Genomic DNA, 19327 nt, shown 5'->3' on the forward strand with positions numbered 1-19327 from the left:
GCAAATTAATGTCTAGTTTGTAGCGAAAGAAGAAAAAGAAAAGGTTATCTTAATTAACGTTATCTAAGTGTGTGATACATGGTTGACCCCGATTCTAAGAAGTGATAGTTGGAAAAGGGAACTAAATGCAAAAACTGGGAGTTGCACAAGACAGGCATGACACCATATATGGAACTGTTATTGATTTTCTTACAGGAAACATGTGTTTGCAGACAGAGAAGTATGACTACGCACAAGGTGCTTGTGTTCACGGTTGTATTGGTCGGAGGCTGAAAGTATAGTGTAAGTGTTTGTGTGAGCTGTTCAAGGTGCTCCTCTTGCTGCAGAGCTTGAGGATCCCATATGCATACACTTTAGTGATTTGTTAAATTCACTTGGACTACAAGAAAAATACTGTGTCTCTGGTATTTGTTTACCTTTATCACCTAACTAGACAAGCTGATATTTCAGCTGCATCGACAGGAGGTGTTCTGAGGCCCACACCAACAGGTTCTCTGCCATCTTCAACAGGGCTGCGGACTGGACTTGGCCCTGCGTGTTGATGTAGGCAACCGTGATGCAGTTGTCTGCTCTCACCAACATGTGTCTTCCCTGAACCAGGGTTAGGAAGTGTTTGAGAACCAAGAGCACTGCCTGAAGTTCAAGGAGGTTGGTGTGTTGGTTTGCCCTGAAGGTCACACACCACCTATCACTCTCCCCAGACATGTGCCCCCAACCCCATCAGGGATGCATCTGTGAACACTGCTATGTAGGACGTCACTCGACACAGCGGTGTCCCTGTTAACATATGCTGTGGAAGCAGTGCCTCTTGGGATCCAAGTGCAGGCTGGTGAACCACTGTTGCAGGTGGCACATGTGCAAGAGAAGAAAAAGCCATGACCTACAACACAAACTAGACAGATATTTGGCCCTAAACAGACAGTGTACTGTGGCAGACTACCTAACCACAGTAACTGATAAGAACCTGAGAAAGACAATGTACAGACTGAGTGACTGTAGTCTGGCAATAGAGAAGGGCAGACACAGACCTGGCTGCCCAGAGAGGATAGGCTGTGCTGTCATTGTGATGAGGGAGCTGTAGAGACAGAATTACACTTTCTAACAGAATGTCAAGACTACAGAAATATTAGGGAGGAATTCTTTTCAAAATTTGACAGAAGTTGCCCCGAATTCCAAATACTGACAGAAAGGGATAAATTACCACTCATTCTTTTGGAAAAGACAGAATGCACAGTGCTGGCTGCTAAATATGTCACTTCCTGCCACAATGAAAGAGACAACCAGTAGGACATAAACATATAGACTGATGGACTATAAATATACTTGTGCTTATCATATTCTACTTATTCTACTTATCACCACACCTCCCTTTTTTGTCTTTATGTTGTTATTTATAGACTAATGGCTATCTTATATTATCCCTACTATTTCCTCTTGCTAGAGTCACATTGAAAATGTACCACGACTAACTTGATTACTTCATCTATATCTATCTATCTATCTATAAAAAAAAAGGCATACATTATAGATATGATGCAACTAAAACTGTGTATTATATATATATGAAATACACAGTTTTAGTTGCTTTTGAATTGAAAGAGGTCCTAATGAATCAAGGCATTGCATATCTAACTACACTGTTTTTACCGTCTACCGTCTACAGACGACGGTACGCCTGACGTCAGAGATCAATAGCCAATCCCTACGCAGAGCGCCAAGTTTCTCTCACAGCGTCAGAAAACATGGCGGAGACGGACGCAGAAATTATATTTAAGAAGGTATGAGCAAGCATATCGCTATCTTTTTTATTTGTTTACACTTATTTGGTTTTCCGCGTGGCTAAATAAAAACCAATATTGCCTCTGCTTCTTCGTCAAATTGCAGTCGCTCACTGCCAGTAAGCATTCACGTCGACCCTGCTGACACAGGATGCAAATTGTTCCTAATCAGCATGTCGGACTAAAACTTTACATCTTGTTAAAATTTAATTTAGTGGATTTACGGTAACTAAATGTACGCCGAATGGAAAAGATGTTCATGATGACTCATGAGAAAGGGCTCAGTATCAGTATTTTCTTAGTGTTCTCGCCGATACACTAAAATGCTTTAAATTGACATTTTTTCAAAGGCAGTTTGGTATGCGGTTTGTTTGTTTGTTTGTTTTGCAGCTGTATGTATATATAAAAAAACTGTCAGTGCACTCTTCACTAAATGTTCTGGTGTATTTACCTCACTTACAGGACACAGTACACAAACTCTTATCAAGTTTCTTTAAGGAGGATAAAACCAAACGTGAGTTGGAGAAATATTTTGATAAAAGTAACTTTCCCAAAACTGTTTTTGGTAACACTTTATAATACAGCCAGCGTTTTACGGTGTAACTTCCCATCACTTACCATGTAATTTCCTGGAACTTACGGTGTAACTTCCTCGTATGAATGCGTACATATTGCCTAAAATACTTTCCGGTTCTTACTGGTACTTAAATGTAGGTACAGCGGAAGAAAACAAAACAACGAGAAACAAGGGAGTAACAATTGGGGTTTTAAAGTGTAACTTCCCTACATTTACCATGAAACTTCCCAGAACTTATGGTGTAACTTCCTCGTATGAATCAGTACGTTACATGTGTATATGTGTACTAAAATCAAATGTTTTTGCTTATGGCAGTTATGACAATCATTTTTCTATGCATGTGTGTTTGACAGGCAAGCTTCACCCACACTCAAGAGATTTATTATGCTTATGTCTTCCACTTCATTGTATGAATTTGAATAGAACAAATCGAGAAATGGGTCTATACTTTTGAAAATTAGCTCCTAGCAGCCATGTTGGTCCAGCACTGCAGCAGCTCATAACAGGCAAACTTACCTCTCTCCAGTGCACAGCTATGAAAGGCTTGTATTTTCATCCGAGGATGAAAAAATAACAATACAGTAATGTAATAATATACATAGTATATCTGTAATTACACAATAATAAAGCACGCAGGAAGTTAAGAAAAATGATTTTATTCTTTTATTACACATAAACCACAACATACATGCTGTTCCCCAGTCCTTACTCTGTAGGTACAGGCTAGTTACCCTATAAGTACATGGTAACAACAGGGAGCAGGCTGTATTATGTTCTCCCGTCCTTACTAAGCTGTTTGGTTCTGTTACCTTTCATGTCACAATCTAACAACATGCAACGTGTCATTAACAACACACCAGACCAACATTTTGAACAGACAATGAGTAAACATTAATGAACATGATTAAATAGAAAATGTTTCATTTATAACTTCTTAACTATATAAACTACTATTATACAATATAAATATTCTATATAAATTGTACTATATAAAACTTAACAAAAAATATATATAAAACCATATATAAAACTTACAACAAAAACAACAACAAAATAACTTAACTAATCTATCTTAACTAATCTATCAAAATGTAGTTATAAAATTATTAATTTTAGTAAAAAAAAACCAACAAGAACAAAACAGGAAACTATGTTTAAATTGTAAATGCAACATACCAACAACAACAACAACAAAAAACAATTTTCAGGTACTTTGTTCTTATGTTCTACATCGCCACTTTAGTGGGAGGAGTTCATCACTCCCAGTTCAGGGCAGGAATCCACAAATCCTTTAAACTGCAATGTGAAATCTTTTAGGGTTGTCCCTTCAGTGTGGGTAGAGACACCAAAGTTTTCCCCTCCTGAAGCTATATCCACCTGTAATCGCAATTATTGAAGTGTATTACAGTATAGTGAAGTCTAAAACACACATGCACACAATTGTTACATAACAGCATTCATTACACTAACCCCACCACCCCAATCCACACTCACAATTAAAAATGATAGTTACAAGTTATTCTGATATTACGTAGGCCTAATTTGTAGTAGTGAATAACAGTTTAAAATAAAAAGCATGATGGCACCACAAATACAAATATAACATTTTCACATACAGTGCACATACTGTACCTCGGCAATGATGCTTGTCAGAGCCATCGTTGTTCTGTCCACATGATCCATGGTTTCAAGGCCTGGGACACAAGTTACATGGTAAATGTTGGGAAGTTACACTTTAAAACCCCAATTGTTACTCCCTTGTTTCTCGTTGTTTTGTTTTCTTCCGCTGTACCTACATTTAAGTACCAGTAAGAACCGGAAAGTATTTTATATATACGCATTAATACGATGAAGTTACACCGTAAGTTCCGGGAAATTACATGGTAAGTGATGGGAAGTTACACCGTAAAACGCGGACTGTATTATAAAGTGTTACCTTGTTTTTTGTTGTTGTTGTTGTTCTATGGCTCAACAAATCTCACTGTGTTACAGTAAGTGGTGATGCTGTGCTGCTCATGGCAGAGATGCTAAAAATATTTGTCCAAGGTAAGGATATCTGATGGCTGCGGTTGTGTACAGTGTAATACACCATTACTGAATTACTTAATGATAGACTTAATGTGTCTGTCTCGTTTCCAGAAGCGGCTGTAAGATCACAGAAACAGGCTGAATCTGAGGACTGTGACCAAGTAGACATCGAGCACTTTGAAAAGATTCTACCTCAGCTGGTGTGTAGCTCAACAGAGATAGAACTAGGGTTTTAATCATTATTTAAGGGCCGCAAATTATATAATGCATGACTGATCTGTATTTGCTGGATTCATTCAGATTTAGATCTCTATTTGTTATTTACATTATCTCACCTGCTGCCTGTATTACAACCGACCATAAGAACAAATATTTGTATGTGAGACAATATTTTTTGTATTGTCTATAAGGTTTTGATGATTTAGTGTTTAAATCACTATTCTATAATTTAAGCCATAATTTTAGTTCTTGGTGAATGTGACTCTGGCTCAATTCCAACCAATCAGTATGAAATTAAGTAGCTCGTCGCTATATATCACAATTTAAATCCATTTTGACAAAAAGTTCCATTTCCAATATGAATCTCTCTGTCTTTCATCTCCTTTCCATTGCAGCTGCTGGACTTCTAGCACACTGATGCCACAAGATGGAGCCAGAGTGCTACATGCATGTTCCTACTTCAACCCCACAACTTCAGTTTCAACAACAACTACACGTTTAGTTTTTACTGATGTTTATATTTTCTGTATATAATTTCATAATCACTCAAATCTGAGATTACATTAAGATTCTCCCTATGTATATATTTGAGTTGTGTGATTTTTAAGTAGAAAGAAGCCTCCATGCCACCACCAATAAGGCCCACCTGTGCTCCTCTGTGCAACAACAGGTGCTTCCAGCATGCTCCATGGCGCCCTTCATCAAAGCCTCCTGGAGCAGTTGGAAGCAATTAGAGTAATAAGGGGAGCAGCCAGTCCCTTAGATGATGACAAGTGCCAGGAAAAAAAGAAGTACCCCCTCCGGCCACTTTGAAGTTCCCTTTTGCTGTCCTGCGATGTTTAGTTAGAGGTGGGGGGAAGGGCAAAGGGGACCTCTTGCACAGGGGGAAAGTTGAATGGGAGTGTGTGTGCACGAATGTGTGCATGTGTTAGCCAAACATGGCCAGAGACCACACGCATAGATACTCTGTTTGAAAGGAAACATAACAAAACACATTGGAACATGGTCCAAGAAGAGCAGGGTGTAATTCTGAAGGTAAATAAACAAAAGAGGCGAGTAGTAGAGGTGCTTTCTCTCCTTTCATCACAGCAGAGGGGGAAGTTGGGACTGCGAGAGAGTGGGTAATGTGGGGTTTTCTAACCCAAGTGCCTCTGATGGTTTTCCACCAGTGGTGTATTTGACCAACGTGACTTTACTATGAGTCAGCATAGCTGTACAACACCTCACACAATTTATTTGTGTGGCTCTTGGGTGACTCACTGCGCTTACAAATGCTGCTCAAATACAGCTGGAAACAACTTGGGGTAAAGTCAAGAGTCCAGTCTCTGATAGGTGCTCAAGGACACAGCACCTGGAATTTGACCTAGCACCTTTTTAGTAGGGCCTAGACTGGATTTGTGTTTCCCAGGAGAAACTTCCAACAGCAGGCCTGCAGGAGAAGGTGTGTTTGGTTAAGTGATGTTTAGTTTAATGATGCCATGAGGACCAATAGAGCATTAAATTATTTTATGTCACGTAAATAATTTGTTGGGTTAATAATTACTGACATTAATAGCAGCAAGTCTTGCCCTCTGGTTTTGAGAAGTACTGTACACTGCAGAACCACCACTTTGAATACCTGCTCATTCAGATGAAAAGCTGCAAGCAACATTCAACAGACTCCTTTTTCATGATCCTGTTAAAAAAAGTGTTATACATCCTCAATATTTACACATGACTGTGATATACACATTGTAAAAGGTTTACTTGAAGTGAAATGGTTCTTTCCCAACTGTCAATTCTTGCAAATGTAATAAAAAACAATTATTCTCTTGAAGCCCTCATATTTTTTTAATTCCCACAATAAGAGTTGTTGGAAAGTCTGTACTGGTGAAGTAGTGCACTACTGTACAACTTTTCTCCTTATGCATCTTAGTGGAACAAATTACATCTGAAGGCAGTATTATTAAACATACGAAAGCAGTTAGGACAAGAATGGGGAGGGGCGTTGAAGAGAGTAATGAGTTAAAGCTTTTCTTGATCATACATTAAAGGCAGGGAGTGTCGACAGCCAGTCCAGACGCTTTGGAGAAGCTCCGGAGTGATAAGCTTTTCCCAGGAGACAGAGACTGATCTGTCTCCAGCCTTCTGGCTGGTCTTTGGACAGTGCTGCACATGGGATACAGCCTTCATTATTGCTTGGAGTTATCTGCCTGATTGTAGTCATCAATATCAATACAGATTTTATAGAAAAACCAGTGACTGCCAGGCTGATTTTTTAGCTTCTCTATGTACATGGAGTTAAATTTGGCTCCTTTTACCAGTGTGGTTGTGTTGGGGATGACAAAGCTTAATGCTCTTCTGACAGTTTGTATCTCCACTGATTTGTTTTAAAACATACCATCATGAAAAAGTGAAATGATACACTGTCCATTTTTGAGATCTGGAAGTACCTGTCCTTTGTGGGTTTACAGAGAGAGAGAGAGAGAGAATGTCTGGGGTGGAGTCGTCTGCATCAGTTTTGGGAGTCCCTGTGAGGGTATGTTAGGATTATGTCAGATTTCACTCCTTAATTCCCCACTCACTAGTCTGGTTGTTTTTTTTTCTGTTCAAATGACACAGCTTGTTCCATCTCTCCAACTTTCTGTCATCTCGAAGCTCCTTTCTTCTCAGGCCCAAACTAGGTTCCCATATATGACAAGTGATCATAATACACCCAGAACAGTTATTTCCCTGACTGCTGGCCTTTCAGGGATGGCTGTAAAAACATCCAAGCAGGCAAAGTCTGAAATGTATGTGCTACATTAGTTTACTGGCATACATGCCATGAAACATTCACTTTTACCAATAATGTGTGCATAAAAAAACATTTACTGTACCATATATATAATTTCCATTAGTATGCCTCTAAGTCTTTGTCCAATTTTATACTGACTGGCCTTGTACTTTTTATAATCTGGTTAAGACATTCAATTGATAGTATAAAATTTTTATAAAAAAGACAACTTGAAAAAAGCACATTCAGCTTAATTTTTGCAAAACAGGAAATAATCAACAAAGAAGCTACAGGTGTTCTTTGCTATAAGCACCATTTTACACTAATCACTTCAATTACACATGTTTGCAAGTGCTTATATAATAAATATGTGATGGCGTGCGTTTATTCTCGGATGTTTGTGTGCATGTATGTGCTTGCATGCATGTTGTGCTTGATCTGGGGCTGTGATGCATTAGTGCTCAGGAGACAAGAGGCCCTTGTGGCCCCCTCATGGGCACGGAGCTGTCTAACCATGGAGGAATGCTGCAGGGGACACAGAGCAACTGCATTCCTCTTAGATACTTCACACGCAAGTCACACACACATGAAAAGTTACAAACATTTACAGCGCTGTCAAAAAAACACAAACAAAACATGATCGCGGGCGTTTGGTGCGCATGCGTTTCAGGGGGGAAAGCTTGCGTGTGTGGAGAGAATGCAAATACAGAGGCAGCATCTCTGTTGACTGTATATACTGCTGTGACATGCGGGTTTCCTGGAGGCCCCGGGCCTCTCTGAGGGGCCTGGGGTCCTCAGGCTAAGCTTTGTTAAGGAGCCACGGGGCCCACGCCGGGGATGATTAGAACATACCTGGCAGTTTGAGCCACTTGGGTGCTCTGCTGGGATCACTCCTAACTGGTTGTGGCGCTTGGCTGTTAGTCGGAGGCTGGAGATGGTCTGCTGCTGTGCTCTGTGTATTGGCTGGGGCTTTGGTAGCCATAGGGGGCGGAAAGGATTCTTCCGGAACCAGTGAGGTGGATGATAAGGTCAAAGACCTTGGCATGCAGCTGAAGAGGGAAAAGGGACCAAGAGAGATGTACAATTAGGCCCAGAGCTGGGTTATTTCTGGAGCCTTGTACTACTACCTTAACTACATTACCCTCCTCTTCCACCCCAAGTTCCCTCTACTCTCCGTCTCCTCCTCCCTCCTCTGTGTGGTGGCCTACATGGTCAGGGCATAGGCAATAACAACCGAGTAATCCCCTTACATAACACTGCACAAACTCAACGAAACAAGACCATTCAATTAATTTTGGGAGGGTCTAAAAATAAAGAAGCAGTTTGGTTGAAGTGACGTCAAAAGAGTGAGTGTGTGTCGGGGGGGGTGGACTGAGACCTGACAGGACCGGAGGTCAGCAGAGCACTCTATTTTTAGGTCCCATCAAAAGCAGTGATATAAAAATACTGCAGCACTGACCCTCACAAGATCTGTCAGTCACGCTTAGAGAAGCTGTGAACCTGAAGGTCACACACTCGGTATGATGAAAGGGCTGATGTTTGAAGATATTTAAAAAGGAGCAAGTAATGACCGAAATCTCTTTAGCTGGTGGCAGGTGGCACAGTGTGAAGTTGCCCTTTGTTAGACTTGTTAAAGGACTTCATCGGCAGACATTTGAAGACCTCAGCGCTTAGGCTAATATTCACTGCAATCACACCCTACATATTGGGGACAAAAGTGGTGAATGGAGATAACTATTTCTTGATTTTAATGTCAACTTTGCACACTGAAGGACATCAGACCACCGGGCTGATATGAGAGCTTTAGATTTAGATAGCATCATCTACCAAAATGCAAAAGTGCAGTATGCACTAGCTTCCCAAGCCTGAAGGAACCCAGTGGAAACAGTCAGGAGTTAAGTTTATGTTCCCATTATTTGTATTGGGTCAAACAAGCCTGTCTAAAGTTCCCTTCACAAGTCCAAAGGCCAACATGTTGACTGTCTGTCCTCACAGTGGTTGGGGGCACCGGAACTCTAAATTAGCCCTAGTGAGTCAACAGGACAGCTTTCATGTAGACAAGGGCTCATGTCAGATTGCAGGAGAGGTCAGGATGTAGAGGTCAGAGGTCACGATGCAGTGTTGGTCCTTGTCTTTAACAGCTTCCTGTCGGCTGTGTTGTGCAAACCTGAACGGTAATCCCTTGTGTTACAGGTTCAAAGCAAAGAGATTGCCTCACTCTCCGGTACAGGTAAGGGTCTTATCACTCCACTTGTACTTGGTCACACAGCTGCAGTAATTACTGAGGCAATGCCGAGTTAAATGAGAGCGGAACCAAGGCTGTTTAAACATATCCTCTTTGATTTTGGTTTATCTTTATCAGCCATGCTAGTGGCATAGCTTGATAGATGGCAATGTCTATCTTTTGGTGGATTAGTCCACCTCTTTGATTCAGACTTAAATATTTCAACAACTATTGGGTGGATTTTGTACAGACACTCATGATCCACAGAGGATGTTTCCTACTGACTTTGGTGAGCCCCTCTAATACCACAGGTCAAAGATTTAATTTATCCTGAGAAATATCTCCATCTATTGGATGGATTGGCACAAACTTTGATACAGACATTCATGGTTCCCAGATGATGAATTCTGTTGACTTTGGTAACTTTTCCTCTAGCACCACCATGAGTTTCATACTTGTGGTTTTAAGTGAAATATCTCGAGAACTAGTCATTCATATCTCCTCAGGATGAATTATAACAACATTGGCAATCCCTTAAATTTCCATCTAGTGATAGATAACGTTAAAAGAACAGCAATAGATTTTTTATGGTGGCATACATTATATACACATACATATATAATTGACTTGCACTGATGAATGACTACATAACCTTACCTGCCTTCAGTCCCCAAAGCTGATCCACTGGCTGAGGGGGATAGTAAACATGATTGTCAGATAAGGTGGTTCTTGTAGTAAATCTGCTTGAAATATGTAGGATCTGGACCGGCTAAGTTCACTATAACAATTTATTAGACAGTGATTTACATTGAACAAATCCTGTATCCACAACCTTTGAGATTTCAAGGTCCACCCTCAATAATTTATTTGATCTTTGACATGAATGTTTCATTTCAAAATATAAAACACAGATTGCGCTGATGCTTCTGCTCACCTTCAGACTTTGAAGGTGCACCTGTTTCTGCACATGTGTCATACAGTTCAAGAGAAAGTAGTGCTGGAGGGAAGGTGAAACTTCAGGGTCAATAGGAAACGCAGCAGGGTGCTCCACCATGAGGTGTCTCTTTTCTTCTTTGAGCGCAAGAGAAATAGAAGAAGCAATTCAGGCTCTTTTTGTTTCTCTGGCATGAAAGAAGGGCGACTAGGAGAGGTGATTTACCAGCCTGTCTTGACATCAGACTGGAAATAAACCAGAGCTGCTGGAAACATGCTGGCCTGGAGGAGCAAGAGGAGGACGGAGTTAATACACGGTTTCACATCACACAACTGGATCTTGGATGATGAATGGTTACTGCTGCAGGGGACAGTCGGCTCACAACATAAATGAGAACAGATCTGTGGTCTGAAACATGTCTGCAAATCACATGGATTGATTTTTGATCTTAGTGACAACTTCTAATAAATAAGAATATAGAAGAGAGACCACTAACGTAAAATGACCTCTGACCTTTGATGGCAGGTACAGTACATTGCACCACTCTGCGCCAAAGTTGTTCTACCTTCATCTGACAAAGAGGAGAGGGAAATACTCTTTTCCAGACATAAAATGTAAACCCTTTCCAAAAACAGCAAAGGAGCAGATCCACTCACAATGAGCTGTAATTTAAAAAACGCCTCTCCTGGAAAAACAACAATAAATTTGAAAGGTCTTCAAAGGAACCGCCGGTGCTCTTACTTTTCTGTACGTAAAACAAAGCACTGGCATGTTCTAAAACCACTCAATCACCCTGCGATGAACAACACACTGAGTCAGAGACCGAGAGAGAGATGTAGCAGACAAAGAAAAGAGAGAGACTCTTGAGTTTCACTTCCAGTACACAGGCTTTTATGGTGTACTGTTGGCAAAACAGTCAATCTCCTTTCTTTTTCACTTTCTCTCACTTTTTTCCTTTGACTGTCTCTCTATGTGAAGAGTTTTCAGTCAGCCTTAATATGGTGATATTATCCCACAAAAGAGAGAAGTGGCCAAAAGAGCCATGTATTTGTCACCACACTCTAAATGAGTCTTGTTAGGGTAATAAATGATACAAAACCCATCATCTAAGAGCATCAGAATGATCGATGGACTGGAAATAAGGCCATCTACTGCGACCAGATACCTCAGTGGCGCTGGTGGATTTTGCATTGATACACTACACGGACTGAGGAGCTCCAGGACGCACATCAATAGGAGAGCAATATCCTGCATCCTGATTCTGTCAAGGGGCACAGCCGTGACATGTCTGAGCACCCAAAGAGAAAAGGCCAGGTGTCCCCCAGCCCTCTTCCACTTCCCTCCCCCGACCCAGCACAGATCCTGCTAACTAATAGCACCAGGGAGCTACCACCCCTGGCACAGGAACCCAGATCACTGAGCTGTGGAGATGGAGATGTGTGGGATTGAGGATTTACAATTGCTCCCTGACAGAGGAACACAACTTTATGGCGAAGAAATTTAATGTGGCATTTCAGTTTAAACAACAGGATCTATGTTCCATATTAACAACATTTGATTTATCTAACCACACTGCCCCATGCCATTTGACACTTACATATTAAATAAAAACTGAAGTGAAATGCGTAGCAGTGGTAGGAGTGACAATTCTACTGAAATGTGTTTTTGATTAAGGTCTCTAAAGTGAGCTGCTGGTTTCTATTTTCTGGGTTGGATTAAGACCTTTCCAATAGGGAAAGCATTCAACAGAGACACAGTTGATGACATGAAATGTATCAACTACAAAAGAAACCACTGTGCAAAACTGATAGAAAGAACGCCTTTATACACTCATCTGTGTGATGCAAGTTAAACTTCTATGCTACTAACAATTACTTTAATTGGAAATGGATCCATTGTTTTTTTTTTCAATTAATTATTTACTCACCACAATTGCAGAAAAGCCCATCACATATAGCTATAACCCAAGCCCCAGAAAAAAACCCTAAAAATATTCACAATCATATAAAACAGAGAAAAGGAGCCTGTTCTGAAGTAACTTTGGGAAGTAAATGTCTAGTACTTTTACTTTCTAAATGATGAATGGAGTATTAAAATTTAATAGGTTGATCTTACCAGACTAATCAATTAATTGAACATCGAAAAAGTGCTGAAAATTGTATGATTGAATATCGTAGCAAAACCAAAATATATAAAAAATAAAGAAGCTTGTTTAAAAAATATAGGTTGTAAATACATTCTTTAATAATGGTGTTTCCCTTTTTCCCTCCATTTTAGCAAAATTGAAAGTATGTATTGTAAGTTAAAACTGCTACAATGAGGAACAGACAAATTATACAAAATGTCAAATAGAGGCTTTTCGGGCCCAATTGCAGGTACAAATTTCATCCCACTGGGGTCATGGAAAAAGTTTACACACAGGCTATTTTATGAATGTGTGTCCATGTGTGTTGAACTGCTGACCCAGGTGGAGAAAGCACAGAATGCACAGGACATGACATGCACTATACTTTTGAAGTTATGAAACCTTGTATTTGCTGACAGCGGCCCTATCTCCTTCCTTCACCTTTCTTAGTTGAAGAAATATTGTGACAATATGAAAAGGAAGGTCAGATACTCAGCAACAATGTAAAAACACAGCCATCAGAGCAATTTTATTCTTCACTGCATCTCTGACGCTGAGAGGGGAAGCAGAGCTTGTTCATCTACAGCTGAGTAAACTACTTAAGTCCATCTTATATGGCTACAGACATGATTTTTGAAATGGAAAAACCTCAAAATGTGGTAATGATAGAGATAGACAAACATAGCCATGTTTGATTGCCAGACTTCCTTTTGTTATTTCACTGTGTGTTTGAAGTCTTGAGAGAGTGAGTGAAATCTTAGCGAACTGTCTTCAATTTCCGCACTTTCTCTGAATCAAAAAACTGGCGATAAAATCTGCTGGACAGGATTCACAGAGGAGTACGCTTTGACAACACACTATACGGCTACTAAATACTGCACAGGCAGCCAGAGCCTTGTCTTTCCTTGAAATCTCTTATTGTCCTCTCAAACCAGCTGTGTTAAACCTGTCCACAATAAGATAAGCTGTGGGACTGTTTCCTGTGCCGCCTATAAATATGGCCTAATCACTCTCCAGTGGGACTGCTGGGACAGATGTTACAGTTGCATCCCTCCACCTCGCTGAAGTACATATTGATGGTTCACAGACTGTTTACACAGTTTTCATTCATCTGTGCTATGACCATTCCCAATTGGATCCATTTGCCAACCCAAGTCTGGTGGTTTACATAGCAGAGCCCCTCCGGCATGTGGAGCCCATGCTCTTTACCCTCTGCTTGTTTCATGACTGCACATAAGCAAATAAATAAAAAGTGAAGATGTATGCCCGCAAGTAATCTATAGTGGAGCGAGCCTGGCGGGTACTGGATCTAAACAGACTGATGACTGTATATGTGGAGTGAGTTAAACAAGTGACAGAGACACGTTATGCTTTGATCTGCTAATTATAGTGGAAAACAACCTGGCATCGAAACTGCTGCGATCAGTTTGACCACATTACCTGAATTTTCCACCTTGCAAACAACAAAACTGTCCAAGACATAAATGTTGAAATGTTGAGGCTCTTTGTTAATTGAAGAGAATTCCAAACATCCCTTAATAGTCTCAAGTGTTTCACGCTGTTGTTTTGCACATTAAACTTCTGAATGGAGGTTAGGTTGGGTGACCTAGCTTATACGGAGTGTATCTATCCTCCAATGGCAAAGAAAACTTTCAATTACTGTGTAGCTGTCATTTTTATCTCGCAAAGCCTTTGTGCTCCTCAAAGGCATTAATACCTGCACCTTGGTGATGCCTTTAATTGCCATTTAGCATTAAGCTGGCTGAACAATAAAGCCCAGGCTGAGGGGATGTTGTCAGGTTTAATGAGGCCCTCAGTGAAAGAGGGCTGCTGTGTCGGCACCACCAAAGGCTGCTCCTTGAATTCACCTCCAGTGGACCAGAGTGGTCCTGCGGGGATTTGATGGGCTGAGGGAGCACAGACTGTCTCTCCCCCACTGTAGGAGTGTGAGGGGTAGCAGTGGCATCAGTAGCCCTTGCTGTGCATGGCTAGGCGGGCAGAAAACACAGAGAAGAAGAGGTTGTAACTGCGGTGCCACAGAGCAGCGTGGCATTGTGACACTGAAAAGCTGAGCAGCTGTGACAGGCACACAGATGAAGAAGAAACCTTTACTGGGCCCAACAGCAGCTGGTGGTCTTTCACATCACCTGACTGCAAAGGGTAAAATATGGACCTTTCTGGCCTGTTGCTTGACTTGAAGAATGAGAATATACAGTGGTAACAAAGGCATGAACAAGCATGGCCACAAATAGACATATGGAGACAATGACATGTAACAAAATGGAGAACAGAGCCAAAAAGAAAAGTAATGACAACTGTGAACTCCTGGCCCATATTTAAGAGGGGTACATGGTTCACAGTTTCACATGGAGTCCTCCGCCTCCAAACCCCACTCCAGTTACTTTGATTCTTTATTCATCCCTTTCTCTCCCCCCCCCCCCCCCCCCCCCCCCCCCCTCCTCCTAACCCCTGCCACCCCATCCTTAAGTCCAGCTGATGGAGGCTCTTTTGTCCACCAGCACCCAGGCAACAACATCAAAGGGCTGCTGGGTGTAAATGCAGAGTGCCTGAAAAACAAAACAAAACTGAAAAATAAAGAAGTCCTGGAGGGGATGGGAGATATTCACAACAGCACCCCGGAGAGGGAGGAAAAAGAGCTACTGTGTACAGGAGGAAATAAAGAAACAGGGAGAGGGGGAAGAGAACGGAAGACAAAAACACAGAAAGAAAGAAAAAAGAAAGAAAGGAAGGAAGAAAGAAAAAAGAAAGAAACACACCCTAACTTGCTAGGCAGCAGTGGTTTGTCAGACATTCATCATCATTTACTGAATACACAAAGGTGTGGGTTGGGTCATTCTCGGTTTAATGACAACAATAAACAAATGAAAAAGCCGACATTAGACTTTGTATGAGACCATTATGACACTTTCTTTGTACTGGATCATCAAAGCCCATTAGGGGACAGTGAAAGCCTTCCATTGCTGTTCATGACCACTTCCTCATTCAGTGACAGATGAATTGGAGGCTAGATGGATTGTTATGCAAGACAATGTCATGCTTTTGGACTGAATGCTTTGCTTTGATCTCATTGGATGCCCTTGAAGCTTCAACAAGGGCTGATATGTTAACAACCAGTCTGGTTATTCTAGTTCTATCCTCCACCTACTGCCCTGCCAGTCAAAGCTCCGAGGGGAAGGGGACAGAGGGAGGGAGGGGGGTAACGGGAGATAAAAGCCTTTCATCTCTGCCCCCATATGGGAGTCCTGTAGAGTCACGCTCGGCGTGGCGACATGCCTTGTCTCGTACCCACAAAGTACCCGGCAGTGACATGCTGACTCCAGAGCCTGGCACCAGGTCTCCAGCCAGCGCCGAGCAAACCCTCTATTCAGCAAGATGGAGGAAACACAACTACATCGGGCCCACAGCTTATAATTAAAAGTCCTCAGCCTCAAAGAGCACAGCATCTCCATCGTAATGGTAGGCTTCCATCTGAGGCATTGGTTTAATACTTACTCTGTTTCCCATCAGATAGTGATGTGGATAGAGGAGGAAGAGAGACATTAGGACTACAAAGAACACATGTGACCCATCCAGGATTAGAGGTTCACTCTTCCCTCAGTAGCCTAATTGCTGGATTGGACAGATCAAAATCACTTCATTGAGATCAAGGTCACTGTCTTCCTCTTGTCTCACTACACTGTTGCACAATAACTCAACAAAAGCAATGACAAACCCGGGGAGGGGGGGAGAGTCCAGAAGTCGTGGAGCGAAAATGAATGTAGTTCATGTTTAGAGAGCATGTTGTGTGATTAAGGGAAGCCCACATCAAACATTGTGGCTTAAGAAAACCACCAGTTGAAAAACAAGATGCTTCTTCTGTGCAGAGCGGCGCAGACTGGAGATGCTGTTGTTCAGAAGGCGGACCAGCCCAAACTAACCCGCCTGTCTGTCTCTTGAGACAAACAGGGAAATAAGAGACATCACAGATTTGCAAAGGACTTGGAACTCATTTTGAGTAAGAGAGCAGGATGAGCTACAGACTTGAATTCAGTGTAGCAAAAGACAGCAGGTTATAAAGTAAGATATAAAGATGTAAGCTTGCATAAAATTGAATGGATTAATTCACACATGTCAGAATTTATATTTTATTCTCTTTAAACTCTAAAGATTGGGCAATATTTCACAATTCACAAACTAAAAATTAAGTGGACACGTGGCTAAAAAAGTGTTTTCCAAAGTATGATTATAAACCGTTCAAAGGAATGAAACACAGTTAACCTTTTAACAATCTTATTTTCATCTTTTGCATGATTAAAAAAAAACACTAGAAGAGAGGAAAAAAAAACTCATTATGATGAGTGAACTTGCAACAGTTTAACAGGAATGTTTTCAAGGCACTTTTTTGACCTAAATTTCCTTTTATATGGACAAAACCTCGAGACTCTCGTGGTTTCTGTCATACATCAGCGAGAAACGCTGAATGAAAAGGATGGATAACACCCCCTTTTCTCACAGAGAAAACATCTCTGGACAGAGGAACGGCAATATTGTGGCCACATGTGTGAGCTTGTTTACTTACGCTTGGCTTTTAACTGAAGGAATCTCATGATTTAAACCACAACATAACAGACTAAATTATTAGCATGTTACCGCACTACACACTCTTTCCCCTTGATTGGAACAGGAGAAAGTGTGCATGTGCCTTGTAGATTAACACACAGACACACGCCCGCAAGAAGTCTCCCTCCTGCTGTCTTACATACACAGAAACACTCACACGGGCCTCTGCAATCTCTTAGGTAAAGAGATGGAAAATTCAAAAACCCTAATCATGGAAATATCCCCTTTAAACAATAAACTTTCAACTTCATTTCATCTCTCTCCTTGCCAGGACCACATCAAACAAATCCTAAGGTCAACAGGGGTCAGCGAAAGGATTTGGATAATGATGAGGCTCAAAGAAAAAGATTGAGGGTGGTGAAAGAGAGATGGTAAAAGAAGGGGAGGGGAGCTGATGGGAACAGAAGAAAGGATGGGGCTGGTGGAGAGAGAGAGAGAAGGTGCAAAGGCTAGGTCTTGTAACGACAGACCCCCTGATTACATTGTTGCACAAATAAACAGGCCCTCTGCAGGCTCCCTGGAGTCCAGCTGCGGTGCAGGAGAGGAAAGCTTTCATTTCAGGGGGCTGAGGTCGAGCCAGGCAAGTGATGGGATGGGGCCTGGCTGTCTACCCGCACCGTTTCCTCACATCTCCATCAGCAAGTCAATGAACAGGGGAATAGGGCAACATCTCATTTGAGAAGCTCAATGATTACGTGCCATTTCCTGCACTTGCAGACTACCTAGAAAGGCCATCAGTATGTAGATTAATAATTGTCAATTCTCAGAGAGCTACAGAGAAGAGCTGCTTAGGTTGAAAAGAGAAAAGAAAGGATGCTGGATAACTGAGCTTTTTGATGATGATGAGGGGCCATCTGTATGGGGTCAGATAAGTGTTAGAGGAAAGAAGTTGAGAGAGACAAGGCTCAGATGCCCCCAAGCCACATCTGTAATCGTCTTTCCTTCACCTCCGATCATTACAGTCCTGGTCCTCTCTTCTCTGTGTCCTGCAGCTATCAAGACCCACATCAAGGCATGCCCCTGCCAAATGTATGCCCCCCCATTAAGGGGCCATCATCAGATAAACAAGATAAACAAGTCCTATTCCTGGCAGGACTGATCAAAGGACTCAATGTTAACCCCATGGCCAATTTCAAGTAGGCAAAAATCAAACACAGACGAGGTCACATGGAAATGGAGGAGGCTAATCCATTGTCCCTTTATGGGCACAGAAAGTAAAAGGGACAGTGAAGAGGGTGGAGGAAAGAATGGAAACCGTCTGGATCTCAAGATGCTACAGGAATTGCACCCACCGTAAAAATTAAATTCCTGTATTACTTTGCATGGACAGGTGCATCCATTCAATACCACAATATCAAAAAAACATTGACAGTATTTTGCAATAGATGGTGAATCCCCCAGATATGTCTTGGAGGTAATACCACAGTCCGCACTCCAAGTTCTCGTTCTTCTTGGATTCTTCTTGGGTGTAGCGACTTGGCTGAAATAGTCTACAAGAATGATACACCCCTCCACTTTCTTTGGATTTCCCTGGCAGATTGCGTCATCCAGGCTAAACACTTGCGTATATGGTGGTATTTCATTAATCTTTTTTCCAAAGCCCCTGTGTCATCTTTCCTCTGTAAATCACCTCTTTCTCAAATGCTCAAACTCTCCCCAGACACACGTCAAGTGAAATGAACAGTTGAAAGACAAAATCTAGCCAAGTATGTGTGCGTGGAAGCACACTCTGATTTATTTTATATTTCTACTCCCAGATATCCACACAGTATTATTAAAAAAACATTGTAAAATACAACAACAGATTGTCTGGTGACTGTGACAATAGGATGGATCAACAGGAGTTTTAAGATTCAAATTCTTTCAAACCGTAAACAATTAACAAAGGGAACGTTGAACTCTACTTGGTGTCAAGGTATGACAGAGAAGATGCCTGCTTTTGCTCACGTAATGAGTCCATTCATGTTCACACAGGGGAGAAAAAGGAAATTCTATTGGCTCTCTTTCAAGAGAGCCATATTGAATTGTAATCAAAAGATTATCCCAGAATAATCAAACAGCCCCCCA

The 19327-nt window shown here is 41.4% G+C and overlaps 1 protein-coding gene and 1 long non-coding RNA gene across 2 annotated transcripts; one reads left to right on the forward strand and one right to left on the reverse strand.

Moving 5' to 3' along the window:
- Nucleotides 1–1673: 1673 nt before the first annotated feature.
- On the forward strand, nucleotides 1674–6418 carry cenpx (centromere protein X). Its single transcript, XM_067570381.1, has 5 exons — nucleotides 1674–1778; nucleotides 2241–2292; nucleotides 4348–4401; nucleotides 4495–4583; nucleotides 4998–6418. Exons 1-5 carry the CDS (start codon nucleotides 1743–1745, stop codon nucleotides 5010–5012), a joined length of 246 nt encoding a protein of 81 aa, XP_067426482.1. The 5' UTR covers nucleotides 1674–1742; the 3' UTR covers nucleotides 5013–6418.
- LOC137167991 (uncharacterized) lies at nucleotides 3619–4335 on the reverse strand. Its single transcript, XR_010924215.1, has 2 exons — nucleotides 3988–4335; nucleotides 3619–3732 (listed from the first exon to the last, which is right to left on the reverse strand). It is a non-coding gene; the product is annotated as an uncharacterized lncRNA (long non-coding RNA).
- Nucleotides 6419–19327: the final 12909 nt, after the last annotated feature.

The sequence above is a fragment of the Thunnus thynnus genome, chromosome 17 (assembly GCF_963924715.1).
Source record: "Thunnus thynnus chromosome 17, fThuThy2.1, whole genome shotgun sequence".
NCBI lineage: Eukaryota > Metazoa > Chordata > Actinopteri > Scombriformes > Scombridae > Thunnus > Thunnus thynnus.